General features: G+C 39.3%; 1 protein-coding gene across 2 annotated transcripts in view; it reads left to right on the forward strand.

The window, feature by feature from the left end:
- Sec24d (SEC24 homolog D, COPII coat complex component) overlaps positions 1-14,905 on the forward strand; it is a 101,100-nt gene that overhangs the window by 20,620 nt on the left and 65,575 nt on the right. For both annotated transcript variants that reach the window (XM_004644252.3, XM_004644253.3), the window contains exons 8-9: positions 1,584-1,695; positions 10,267-10,394. In XM_004644252.3, coding sequence (XP_004644309.1) covers positions 1,584-1,695; positions 10,267-10,394 — 240 coding nt within the window. The remainder of the gene's footprint in view (positions 1-1,583; positions 1,696-10,266; positions 10,395-14,905) is intronic.

Raw genomic sequence — 14,905 nt, forward strand, 5'->3', positions numbered from 1 at the left:
TTCTCTTTATAGTGTTACAACCAAGATATAGGTTAATTTAGAAATAAATTACCACTTATAATATTTTTTGTTTGGTGATAAGACTTTGTAAATTGCAATTTGATAGTTGCAAGGAAACTTTTGGAAGTATAATCTGTCGAAGACTATTCAATATATTGGTTTGATATATTAAACATATGACTATTGTATAGTGACCTCATATTTAAGATGACTTCATTAAAATGTAATTTCGATAATATGAAAGCTGCCTTCTGTTTGAACGAACCCACTAATCTTGTGATCAGAATATAGAAGGTGATCATCATACTTCAAGTTGCCTGTTTACTTTGTATCTCTGCCTGTGATCACTTTGAGTCTCCTCCGTGGGTTTTGTTGTTGTTGTTGTTGTTACTGTCGTTGATATTTAGAAGGCATTTTGTATTCTTAATATACTAACTGTTTAAGTTCAGTGAAATTTAGAAGTAGATATAAGTAGATATAAGTAGATTTAAATGCAGACTAAATCTATTACCCACATTCTGAGAAACTAATGATGTTGAAGCCATGTGGCTTGGAGAGATGAGAGGAAATGTAGAGAAGGTAACATTTGTAGTGTGTAGTGAGTGACAGCTTTTATATTGTTAATGGTTTCTTTAGGGATACTAAGAATGTGTGTATCCTTAAGGGGTTTTTACTTTAAAAGGGACACACCTCTTATTCCTCAAAAAAGCAAAAAAAGAAAAAGACAGCAACCACAACAAAAAGACCACTTTTCTTATCCTCTTGTACTTTTTCCCCTCCTTGTCTCTTTTCTCCTGTGAAGGAAGATGTGAAGGGAGGGAGGAAAATAGAGAGGATAATAGGATTCTTTCTTATTTTCTTCTTAATTTCATACTACAGTCATTTCATTCCTAGCCTGTTAAGATAGAAAAACAGGATTTAAAAACAAGTTTTATCAACAAGTATTTGTAGTGGAGATGTGTTTCCAAGGCAGATGATGATGTCAGGGACTTTTGCTTCTGTTAATTTTTATACAATGGACAAAAACCATACTGCGACACTTTATACTATTTGTCTTATTTCTCACATGTTCCTTACATGTCATGGAGGAAATTTAAATGGGAAGATTGAAGATAAAGAGTAGTTTGGAAGAGAAAACTTGAGATTTATGTCATATTTTGAAGTAATTTCTTCTGAGTTTAATGATGTTTAGCTTTTTAGAATTTTGGTTGTAAAATATTTCCTTTCAAAAAGTTGTTTTAATTTCTTTTCTTTCCAGAATATTTTACATGCTTGCCTTGGTTCCAACAAGTAAATAGAAAAAAATAAATAATAATGCTCTCTGAAGGGTCACGGTGGGAGTTCAGAATGTTATAGAATACAATTTGGAAACTACTGACCTAAAATTGTAACCAATGATGGAACTGAAAATGTTGTGAGTTCTCAGTAACTTGTTCTGAAGGGACTGAGGAAATGCCTGTGCCTGTGAATGAGTGGAGACTGGGAGAAGGACGGGACAGGGAAGAGAGTGGGCCAGTGCACTCCCTTCAGTATAGGCAGAACCTGAACTTACTTTCACTTGCTCTTGATGTATCTTTTACCAGATCCAGGTGATCGAGAATGACAGAGCTACGAGAGGGGGACAAGTTTATGCCACCAACACTAGAGGCCAGGTGCCTCCTCTGGTCACCACAGATTGTGTGATACAAGACCAAGGTACTTACTTTCTTCTTCTTTCTTTTTTATTTTTTGGTATTCTAGGGAAGGGCCTACAGGGTATTCAGGGTCTCACTACTAGATCAGACTTGTAGTGATCCGCCTGTTTATAGCCTCCCAAGAGCTGGGATTACAGGTGCACGCCACCATGCCCAGTTTCAGTTGCCATCTTGGAGGGTCCCAGGGGCGGGGCTGGCATAGCAGACCCAGGGATTGAACCCTCGGCCTCTGCATCTGCTTGCAGACACTTTAATTTGATGAGCTATTTGGCTGGCTCAAGGTACTTATTTTCAAGAATGTAGTTGTAAGCTCTTTCAACCTGTGTACAGTAGGTCAACCCATATGAAGTTGCTGATTTTTTTTTTACTGTCATCTGTAGAAATATTTATTCGGTATCTGTTATGTAGTAGGCTGCTATTTTAAATCTGTGATTAATAATGTAATAAAGTATATAAGTTACCCTTATTATTGTGGCTCAGAAGTGCTTACTTTGTATCAAACCATCTTCTAAGCACTTCTAAGCATTCATTTCACTTAATTCCCCTGTAACTTTATGCTATAGTTGTGTATATTATCCTTGTGTTATAGTCTGAGAAAACTGAGGCAGAGAATGCTTAGGTAATTTACACTGCCTACTTGTTGGTGGGAATGAAAACCAGTATAGCCACTATGAAAACTGGTATGGAGAGTCCTTAAAAACCAAAACGAGGGCTGGGGAGATAGCGCGGTGGTCTGAGTGGTCTGCCTGGCAAACGCAAGGACCTGTGTTTGATCTCTGGCACCACATGCCCTGCCAGCCCAGGAGCTGAATTGGCCACCAGAACTGGGCATGGTGGTGCACACCTATAATCCCAGTGCTGGGGAGGGTAAGACAGGAGGATCACTATGAGTTCAAGTTGTGTAGCGAGACCTTGTACCAAATCAGTTAATCAATCAATCAATCAATCAATCAATCAGTGATTGAAAAGAAAACAAAAAACAGACCAAAACTAAAAATTCCAGTTGATCCTCTCTAGGCATAGTCCCAAAAGAATTAAAGACATCATGTCAGAGTGATTCATGCATACCCATGTTTATAGCAGCACAGTCCATAATAGCTAAACCTTGGTAATGGCTTGTATATCCATAAACTAATGAATGGATAATGAGAATGGCACGTGCACATGATGGAGTGCTACTCTGCCCTGAAGAAGAATAAACTTGTCATTTATAGGAAAATAGGTGTACCTTCAGACCATAATGTTAAATGACAGAAATGAGACACGCAAACTTAAATCTCACTGGTTTCTCTTATAAGGGATCACGAGATGACATGAGAAGGGAGGGAGGAGAGGGGAAGGGGATGAGCAAAGGATGAAGCTATGGTAGGCATATGTACCAGCTGCACACAAGGAAGGTACACAAGGGGGCCAGGGAGATAGCTCAGTAGAATAAGTGCTTGCCTGGCAAGCACAGGGTCCTGAGTTCAATCTCTGGTACTGCAAAAAAAAAAGAGCTTGCTTCCTTGTTGCTGAAATGGAGGCTGCCTTCCCAATAACTAACCCAGCCTGTCCTGCTAGAATAGGGGGCACCTAAGTGAAGCAGAAGAAAAGCCAGGAGATGGGGGTGGTTACTAGGCAGAGACTTAGGGGTGTGCCAAGGCCAGCTGGGAGAGCAGGTGTGCCATGGAACAGTATGTGCATGCTTCTTTCTTGGGTTTGTTTTTAGCGGGAACACTTTTTGATTTTTATTTTTTCTGTATTTTAGGGAAGGGTCTACAGGGTGTTCAGGGTCTCACTACTAGATCGGACTCATAGTGATTCTCCTGTTTACAGCCTCCCAAGAACTGGGATTACAGGCACATGCCACCATGCCCAGTCTCAATTGCTGTCTCAGTGCACCCCAGGGTGGGGCTGGCATGGCAAGGAACACTTTTAAAAAAATTGGAGATATATATGTTTGTGTGTATAATAAAATTTATCTTTTTGTAACCATTTTTTATACAACTCTGCAGTCCTAATTTATTAAACTCAAAATATTATGCAACCAACTGATTATTCATTTCCAAAACTTTTTTAAAAAATGTATTTGGTACAGTGTCACACTACACAGCCCAGACTTGTAGTGATTCTCCTGATTTTAGCCTTCCCAGTGCTGGGATTATAGGTGTGCGCCACTATGCCACATCTCAGTGGCCAGCTCAGTGTGCCTGGGGGCAGGGCTGGCACAGCATGTGGTTCCAGGGATTGAACTGCAGTCCCTAAGCTTGCCAAGCAGGCACTTAGTCCGCTGAGCTATCTGACTAGCCCAATTCCAAAGCATTTTTATTTCCCCCAAAACTCTGTACCTACTGAGCAGTAACTTCCCATTCCTCCACAGCCACCAGCCCGAGAGCCTGTATTTCACTTCTTATCTTGATGAATTTGCCTCTGCTAGCTGTCTCCAGTGGAATCATAAAATATTTGTGTCTGTCTTATTTCAGCCTGCATGTTTTCATATGGTTCGTTCAGGTAGTAGCGCCTACTGGAATTCTTAAGACTAAATAAGATCCATGTATAAGACTTAGGTGGTACCGTTCATTTATCCATTCATTTGATGAAGGATGTGTGGGTCTTTCTACCTTTGGCTGTTGTGAAGAGTGCTGCTGTGAGCCTTTGTGCTCAAGCATCCAGAGAGTTCCTGTTGCCAGTGTTTCTGGGTTTATAACTAGAAGTGGAGTTGCCGGCTCACGCAGGACATGTATGGAAGAAGCCCTGAAGGGAGGAGCACGAGAGGAAAGATCCAGCCTGGGCATGGTCCGGATCATCCTTATTTCTGCTCAGCAAAGGAAGAGAGCTCTCCCGGTGCAGAGCTCTGAAACTGGCCTCGTCACACCGTCAGCATGCATCCCTTCTTATAGCTGGGCTTCTTAGCTAATACTAGTGCAGTTTTTCAGGAGGTAGCCCAAAGATGCCAGGCATGTGCACAATTCACAGAGAGACGTAAATAGAGTGTGCAGCCAGAAGGAGCCTTGGTCTTCATTTGCGTGGCTCCCCAGCATGCAGATAGCAGGCCACCAAGGCCCAGGAAGGTTAGGGACTTGCCCGCGGCCACACAGTAAGTTAGTAGCAAACAGAATCCGTTTTTCCTCACTGGATCCACCACTAACTAGCAGGGTGGCTTTGGGCAAGTCCCTTAACTTCCTGGGTCTGAGAAATTTAAACCAGAGCTGTGTTGAGATTCCAGTTTACCCCAGTCATAATGGTTATTTTCAAGAATACAAAAAGCAATAAATGCTATGTTGGGGGCAGAAGATAACATCTCTATACTGCTGGTAATGTAAATTAGTACAGCCACATGGAAATGAGGACCTTCATCAAAACACTAACAACAGGACCGTCTCTTGATCTAGCATACCACTCCTTGTTGTATGCATGAAAGAATTAAAGTCAACATTCCATAGGGATAGCCACATACTCATGTTTATTGTGGCATGATATATAAGCCAAAACCAGCCCAGGTGCCTGTCTGGATGAGTGGATAAGGAAAATGTGTGGGGCCAGGGATTTAGCTCAGTAGCATAGCACTTGCCTTGGTCCTGAGGTCCTGAGTTCAATTCCTGCTACCTGTACCCCCCCAAGTGTGATGATACATACATGCAGTATTGTTTGACCATAAAATGAACAAAATTTGCCATTTGCACAAAAAAAGAAAGGATCTGGTCATGGTAAGTGAAATAATTCAGACTCAGGAAGACAAGTATTACACGTTCTCTGTACTATGTATAAAAAATAGGGCCAGGGAGGTGGCTCAGGAGAATAAGCACTTCCCTGAGAATAAGCGCTTCCACTCAAATGCAAGGGTCTGAGTTCAATCCCTGGTTCCTCAAAAAAAAAAAAAAAAAAAAAAAAAAAAATGACAAGCAGAAGAAATTAATATTAGGAAAGGAAGAAGGCAGAATGAGTATAAAAGCAGATACCCAGGCATAGGATTAAAATACAGTTTTACACATTGAAGGGCCCCCTCCCCAATGTGACACTAGTGGCTTTCCTTTGGTGGGCCAGAGGGGGAGAGGAGGGCAGTTAAAGTATGGTATGTGCAGGTATAAATCTGCCAAAATGAAACTTTTAATCAGTATAGTATGAACTAATAACATGTTGGAAAAATAAATAAGTAAAAGACAATATCAAATATATCTGGAAAAGATGCTACTGTTTTGCCTCTCTCTAGAGGTTCTGATTCTAAGATTCAAGTTGTCCCTCGGCCCTGTGCTTTTCCTGCCCTTAATGAGCCTGATGAAGCGCCTCATCCCTTGTGTGGTCCCTGCTAACCCAAAGTGGCAGAGCCTTTATTGTCCTTGTGCCACTGTGTAGTTTGCTTGCTCTTCTGTGGTACTACCTATATACTATGTTGCAGTTCTCTGCTGCTGTTACCATTCTCTCCAGCGAATGTGTACGCCAGAGACATTATTCTCTTCTGTTTCTTATTCCCTGGCATGAGGCTTTGCTTTATAAATACTTGGTGAAAAAATAATTTATTGAATGTTTTGGGCCAGAATTTTTCCATAGTACTCTTTATTAAGCATTTCAAAGTTTGAATCTTAATTCCTGAAGTTGTTAAATTACCCACTGTGGCCATAGCATTTGGGCTGCACAGTTGCTTGCTTGCTTACTCGGTCATTCATTCATTCATTCATTCATTCACTCATTCATTTATCAATTGCTTTTCTTGAGACAGAGTTTCACTTTGTAGTTCAGATTGGTTTCAAACTCACTTTGTGTACATTGTCTTTCTGAAACAAAATTTGTTTGGCTACCTTCATGAGCACATTAAAATACATATTTCACGGTCAAAGTCCTGAAAAGCAACAAACACGAAACTAGCATCTCAATAGTACTATAATTTTGACTGGTAAAAATGGAATATGATAAAAATTAAAAACAGGCTATAAAGTATTTAAAAATTCTTTTTTATTTTTTTATTTTTGCTATTGGGGATCGAATTTAGGACCTTGCATTTGCCAGGCTGGCACAGAAGTCACTGAACTATCTCCCCAGCCCAGTATTGAAAAATTATTTTATTTATTTATTTATTTTTGTGTGTGTACTTACTACAGGGTCTAAAGGGACTCACTACACAGATTGAACTCGTAGTGAGTTCACTAGTAGTGTTTGGACAGGATATCAGATCTGCATCTTGTACTATGAATAACCACTAAGAAGATAACAATATGCAATGTATTAATTATTGAAACTGTCTCATTGCTATTTGTTTCTCAGTAAAACTAATTTTAAAAAAAAAGTATGCCCTGGAGGACACAGGGCAGGCTGTTATGAAGAGAGTCACCAGAGCCTTTCCTTTTACTGCTGCTGCCCTAACCCTGTTTTTACCTCCTCAGTGCTCACTGGACTCTCCCAGTGACAGACCACTCTGCTCATCTTTGGTTGTGTCCCTCTCCTTGAAGTTGTCCTGTACACTTTGATCATCATTTGCTTAAAAAAAGTGTCACTGTTGGCCATGACAGACAGGATCAGTCTTCACTTGTCCAGCACGTGAGGCCTTTATTACCTGGAACCAGTTTTTCTGGAATGTTGCAGAGTTATGGTAGATGCTATTCTAATTTTTACTATGTATTTACCTTAGACAAATCACTTAATCTCCTGGTGTCTGTTCTGTCCTCAGAAAAACAGAATCATAAAGGTATCAATCCCATGAGTGATTGTAGAGCTAAAGTAAGTTTGTGTGTAATAAGCAGAAGGAGGCCCAACACACAGGCAGTGGCCATTATTGCTGTTACTATTCACCATCCTCATCGTACTGTGGTTGGTACCTCTATTCCCCTTTCTCTCAGACTCCTGCAGGAGGAGCAGGATCTGGCCTACAGTCATGTTAATTTTTCTTCCACAATATTTTGTTTCTATTCAGTTACTTCAATTATGTAAAACTAAGAATATTTTATGTAAAAATCCAGATTTCTAGATTGTCCTAAAATATAAGATTTGGCAGCAGTGTGTTGGAGCAGAGCACAGCAGAGCAGAACTTTGCATGCATTCTGGGGTGGTCTTTCTAGCCAGCTGCCGCCAGGGGAGCTCTCAGCTGTCTGCAGGCCTGGTTTGAGCTCAGATCCGCAGCCTTGGCTGCGTGTTGCACTTCCCAAGTCCTTTCACGTTTTTACTCTCTGTAGTGACTACTCTGCACATGCCACCCAGGCCTGTAGCACCTCCCTCCTCTCTTTGCTTTTTGCTCCTCCTGACTGAGAAAGTGCATGGATCTCACCCCACAGTGACCTTCCCTACTGTGTGCTTCTGGTGCACTTTCTCCTCTTGGCCATAGGTGGGACATCTGAGCTCCTGTCAAGGCCAACTTTTCTTCCTGTCCACTTAATATGTGGTTGTGCTGGTCCAGCACAAGCGTCTGGCACAGTTGCCTTCTTCTTGATACACTTTCTCAGTTTCCCTCCAGGACATCAGTCTCTTCTTGCTTTCATCCTCCTCCCTCCATAATTCACTGACCTCTGACCTGTTTGTCTTAGAGGAGCCCTGCCAAGTCCTTGCTCATGCTCTCTTCCTTGGCCACAATTATCCCTTTGGCAATTTTGGCCTAGGTGTCTGGCTTCGGACATAGTCCATATACCGAGACCCCAAGTGTGGGCTGCACCTCCAACCCAGATTTCAGTGCATTCAACATTCATATATCTTACTGTCTGCTCAGCATCGCTATTTTGCTACCTAATAGATTGTGAGCTGGACGTGTGTTAGACCAGATTCCTGCTTTCTACCCACACATCCCTTAAGAACCTGTTCTTTCTGTGGATGGCCACTTCCTCTGGCCAGAAACCTTGGATTCATCCCCAATCGTTTCCTTTCTCAGATAGCTCCATACCACATACATCATTACCATTAATAAATATGTTACTGTACTCTCAAAATACATCCCACACCTGCCCACTTCTGTGCGCCTCTACTGTTAGGCAGCAGGTCCTTACCACCACCTGCCCCTGCTGCAGCAGCCTCCTCCTGGGTCTCCTTGATTCTGCCCATCACGTTGTGTCCTTTCTGTAGACCACTGTCAGCAGGGACCCGTGTCAGAACATGGCACTCGGGCTGCTCAGGCCTGGCAGTAGCTCTCCATTTCACCCAAATATAAGGCAGAGGCGGGGGAGGGGGTCTCAGGAGTCTATCTGAGCTGGCCCTGCTTCTTCTGTAGCAAATCACAGCTACTGTGGCTGGCAGTGACTGCTCTCCCTCTGCTGGGCCAGGTGTGTACTTCCCCCGGAAGTCTGCCTACATAGATCCCTTGTCTCCTTAGATTCTTTGATAAATGGCCCTTCTAAACTAAGAGAAATACATCAGATTCACATATGCAAACATCGTACTGCCTCCATAGTGTAAGAACTGAAAGAATAAATAAGATCCAGAAGGTACAATAGAAAGGGAAAGAAAGAGCTCAAAGGAAAGAACAACTGGGATGAGGGAAAGGAGAAACAAGGGGAAAACAACACACACACACACACACACACACACGATTGCTAAGATAATTGTGTTGCTAATTTCTATTAGTTCATTAAAAGCAACAGTTAATGCTAATATTGTTCGATCTATTTTCATGCTTATACCTAGTAATCTGAGCAAGTACTTTTAAGATAACATATGCAATATAACAACCATTGTTAATTTCTTCTCATCTTGTTTTGAAATTCTGCATCGTTTTTATTCTCTTTAAAATAAAGAAAATTCATTAATTTTAAAAAGGGCCACTATGTATTTAAAATTGCCATTGCTTTCCCAGTGTTTGGTACTTCTTACCAGATGGGCTTCATTTATTGTGCCATATTCTGTTGCCCTATAGAATCTATGCGTTTATTAGCTTTGTTGTTTTCTGCAAGGACATAAACTGTGTATGGAAGCATCTGGGACAGTGCCTAAAACACAGCACACACACAGTGAATATTCTTTGATGATTGTATTCTTTGGGTCATAATATGTTATAATTCCATTTCAGAATTTTGGATGTTATTGTAATACTTAAAAAATATTCCTTGTGTCATGGATATTGTTTTTAGTGCTCACGCATGCTGTGAAATAGAGACATTTGGTCAAGAAATCTAATGTGTATTAAAAATAGATTAGCACATGTTTAAAAATAATATTCCAATTACCAATGGAATTTTATTTCTAATTCACTTACCAAGTTTAGAAAAAGTAGTCAAAATGGCATCATACTTAATAAAGTATACCCTGATGGTGGGAGATGGTGTGTAGATGCTCACTACAGAAAGAGGAGGGAGGAATGCCTGAAACCCATCTTTCCTGCTTTATGCCTCTCTTTTATATCTCCCCCCAAATCTGAACAGCTCTCAAGTCTATGTTAAGACCCCATTTGTGGAAAATAACTAATTAACACACACTGTGTTTGTGTTCAGGGTATTTTGGTTAGCAATAACTTAGTGTTCCTAGGATATAGATTGCAGAATTGCATATTATTTTTCATTTTAAGGAGTAAGAAAATTTTTCAAGTAAGACAATACATTATAGAAGCGTTTTTATAAATGTTCAAGTATCTTAGAATATATTTTTTTCACCGTCTTCTAAGCATGTCCTTTCAATGTTTAAGGCAACGCTAGCCCTCGATACATTCGCTGCACCACGTACTGTTTCCCGTGCACGTCAGATATGGCTAAGCAGGCTCAGATTCCTCTAGCTGCTGTCATTAAGCCCTTTGCCACAATTCCTTCAAATGAGGTAAGTGATAAATGTAGTTAATAAGTTACTAATTCCAAAGTTCTTTTCTCATCATTAATTTCGTATGTGTCATTTTGTATTACAAGCATAAAATGGGAATATACTTATATAATGCAAAACATTTGGTCATTGAAACCATTAGGAAAACAAGAATTTTATGAACTTTATCATTTGAGCTCCTGTAACCAGACACTGACAGGCTGCACCACTTTCTGGTTTGCTGAAACAACGCACACATACAGAACACACGGAACATCATACTGGGACGAGCCCCATGCCCTGTGGTATGGTCCTCATGTCCTAGTGGTCACTGACATCCATGTGTTCAGTTAAAAGAGGGTGAATGTCCTCTAGTCCTTGGTCTTACTGTGTACACTTTTTGATCCATGGACCAAAATATTCATTAATTAAATATTAGAAAGCATGCAGTAGAAAAATCTGTATTTACTGATGAGGAAGGGTATACTTAATACATGATCAGGAAAAAGAAGTGGTATACATTAAAATCTATGATACCAGCTGGCGAGAGAGCTCAGTGGCCTAAAGCGCCTGCTTAGGCCAGCTTAGGCAGGTGCAGGGGACTGTGGTTACCTTATGCCGTGTCAGCTCCACCCTCAGGGTGGGCTGAGCCAGCCAAAACAAACAAAAATGTTTAAAATCCAAACATTTTAAGGTGTGTTGCAGACATGAGCACACTTCACTCTTCCTTTTGAGGAAGAATTCATGTGGAATAAAACATGTATATCTTAAAAATAAATATCCATTGAGTTCTGACGAATGCGTACAACTGTGTAACATAAATCCCTGCCAAAATCTGATCTTTTTCTACAATAGATTTGTTATGCTTTTGTAGTACTTCATATAAATAGAATCATAGATTATGCATTCTTTTGTGCGAAGGTTTTTGTCAGCATAATGTTTGAGGAAGCCTTCCTATGGTTGCATGTATCAGTAGTCCATTTCTTTTGTCCTTCAAAAAGTATTTCATTTATGGATGTACTAGTTTTCTTACCCAGTTTCTTCTTGATGGACACCCAAACTACTACTCCTTTTTGACTGTTGTAAACAAAGTATGAATGTTGTTGCATAAGCCTTTCCATAGGCAGGTGTACATTCATCTCTCTTGCGTTAATACCTACAAGGGGTTTGTAGACTTGCCTAGTTTGGTAAGAAATTGCCAGACCATTTTCCAAAATGATTGAACCATTTTACAATCATTTCAGTTGTGTATTAGTGCTACAGTTGATCCACTTCCTCTCTTGCATCAAACTGTTAGCTTTTTAATTTAACAACTATAATAGATATGTAGTGGTATTTATGAGATGTATTTTAATACTTATACTTTGAAGGTTTAAATTAAAAAGGGTTCACTTGCCAGTATAACACTTCTGTCTACAATACCCATCATTAGCAAGTGTTAATATTTTGTTGTATTTGTTTATAGTAATATTTTAGGAAATTAAAACTTCATCACTGTGAGGTTTTCCTTATACAGACTTTTTCTTTTTCCTTTCACTTTCTCCAGAATCAAACCTAAGAAATTTCATATGTGTCCTTGTTTTATGTGTTTTTTAAATGTTGACTTCATATGTAGTAGTATTCTTTACCTTTTAGAGATAATAATTTTAAATAAGTAAGAGGTAAATATTCAGGAGATGAAAGGGTATACAATGGAATATAGATCTCTTCCTGCCTTCACCTCTCTCTTTTCCAGGCAACTTTTACATGTTCTCTGATTCCTTTTAGAAGTAAAATGTGCATATAGCAGCATATATGTATCTATCCTGTAACAAAATAAATGTAGAAGTGATAGCATAGCATGAACACTATTGTAGAATTTCTTTTAAAATTGTATCCCATGGTACTATCTAAAGAGCTGCTCATTCATTGAAACATATTAATAAAAGGACATTATTGTAACTATATGTGACAATTTTACAATGCAGACAGATTTTAGAAATACTGAACTATCACAATATGGACCCTAAAGTTGAGGAAATACATGCTGTAGACAGTGCCCAGAGGAGCCACGGACACAGCTCCTCTCTGAACTGGGTTGCCAGCGTCGAGTGCCCCTTCCACCTCAATTGCCTGCAGCTTGTCTGAATGTTTTTGTAGTGGTCTCTTATTTTCTTAATGAGAAAAAATAGCATGTATTCATCTTGAAAGAAACCCAAGGCATATATAGAATCACAAAATATTCCGTTGTCTATTTAGATTGTACCTATATGGGATTTCTGCCCTTCAATAGTGTATTTGTTACAACTATTTTTGGCAATGGATTGGTCTCAATTAAACACAAGTAAGGTTCTCTTTTTCCTTATTGTCCTTGTAAAGAAGCTAAAATGAAGGGAAAACTCAACTCCTGAAATTAGACTCTAACCTTCTGGTTATCCTGTTAGTGTTAGCAATGAAATTATACAGTCTTGTGTTTCTGGAAATAAAACTTGAGGCAGTATTTAGTTTTTTTGGTTGGAAAAAGAGCTTCCAGCCATTACTCCAAGTCTTCTCCAAGATGTGTGTAGGTATTCACACACAGTCAGAATGGGCATGCTTCCTATTTTCTAAAGTTGTTTTAGATGCTGCCTCCTCTCCAGCATGAAATGTTCCTTTTAGAAAAAGTTGTGCTGTATTAAATTTCTTTGCTTTCCAAAGTAATAAAGAGATAAAGTTAGGCAGTTAATTTATTCCTGAAATCTGCTGTAGGAAGAAGCTCACTTAGGAACGAGTACTGTACATTCTGTTCTTTTAGCATTGCTAGAGACTCTGTATACTGACCAGGTATGTGTTTTGACAGCACTGTTTCTTTATTCAGGCTTTCTGTACAGAAAGTCCTTCCTTTTTCCTTAGAGCTTCAAGAAAAGGACTACCCTGAATGTACATTAAGAATTGCTTCCGGGCCGGGGAGATGGCTCAGTAGAATAAGTTGAATAAGTGCTTCCCTGGCAAGTGCAAGGTCTAAATTCAATCCCTGGTTCCACAAAAAAAAAAAAAAAAAAAAAAAAGAAAAAAGAATTACTTCTTCATGCATGGCTGTGTCTGCTAGTTACTTTTATTTGTTGAAATAGACTTAGAGGGAAAAATAAGGAATGTAAAAGGTATGTTAAAACACCAGGAAGAAGTAGGTAAAGGACATACTTCCACAAAACGTTTACCTCTTTGGGCACTGAACTGGTCCTAGGCTGGAGAAACATCGTTGCTGTAGTACACCGCGAGCTGACAGGACTGAATAGACTCACTTCACCAGGCTTGGTGGCACGTGGAATCGCAGCACTCAGGAGGCTGATACAGGAGGATCGGCTTGAGTTTGAGGCCAGCCTGGGTTACATAGTGAGTTGAAGCTCATCCTGAACTACATCATGAGACTTTGTTTCAACAAAGAATAAAAATTAAAAAAAAAACCACCAAAAACTTCATATATATTAATCTTCACATTAGCCTATGTATCATCCCTATTTTAGATGCAAGGAGACTGAAGCACAGAGATCACTTGTTAAGGTCAGCAGCTACTAGGAGTAGAGCTAGAATCCAAATGCAAGTAATCTGGCCACAAATTTCTTAACCCTGGCTCTCTGGGCTGTTGTTTTCTCATCCATTTATTTCAACACTGTATTCACATACCCAGCTGCCTCTCTGATGCCTCAACTCAGGTACAACATAGAAACTTCAAACTTCACGTACAAGGTGAATTTCTCATGTTTAAACTATGTTCATTCTTCCACATGCCATCAATAGGCAGCTTCTTATTTATCTGATGGCTCAGGCTAGAAATCAAAAACTAAACAATTATAGTTAAGTGAAGAAAATACAGAGCATACTGAGTTTTAGGTATTTTTAGGTATTCATGACCTCATAATCCAGGAAATTTTTTTTAATGTCTTAAAAGCAAACAGATTACATGAATACTGTTATTCTGTATATTAATAACATTTTAACATTTTATTCTATGACAGCTTATTTTCAGGTTTGTTAAATGTTAAGATTTTATTACATATCTGACTAATACTGTAATATTACTGTATAAGAAAATCTTTCTGAACAATATCCTGATTTGGTATCTACCAAAAGAATTTATTTAGTACAGCTTTTCTTTAATTGGATCCTTTGTTTGACAGAGCTGTTATAAGTATGCCATTGTGTTAGCAACGGCCTATAAAAATAAACCTTATTCAAGCAGCTATTATCAGAGAATGTTCCCTAGAAGCGTTTGCTTTGGAGATGTATGCCAGTTCCAGGGACAAGTCCATGTCAGCATTTTGTAACACTTCATGCTTCTTACCATTATTTTAATTTTTAAACTATGTTTTCAGGGGCTGGGGAGATGGCTCAGTAGAGTAAGTGCTTCCCTGGCAAGTGCAAGGGCCTGAGTTCAATCCCCGGTTCCACAAAAACCAGACAAACAAATAACAACAAAACAATGTTTTCAGTGTAACCCATTCCTACATTAATATAATTGAGATATTTGTGTAGAAGTTATTGATTATATTGTCAGCCTTTTTATTTTATTTTTT

This window comes from Octodon degus, unplaced genomic scaffold (genome assembly GCF_000260255.1).
Source record: "Octodon degus isolate 3935 unplaced genomic scaffold, OctDeg1.0 scaffold00196, whole genome shotgun sequence".
Lineage (NCBI taxonomy): Eukaryota > Metazoa > Chordata > Mammalia > Rodentia > Octodontidae > Octodon > Octodon degus.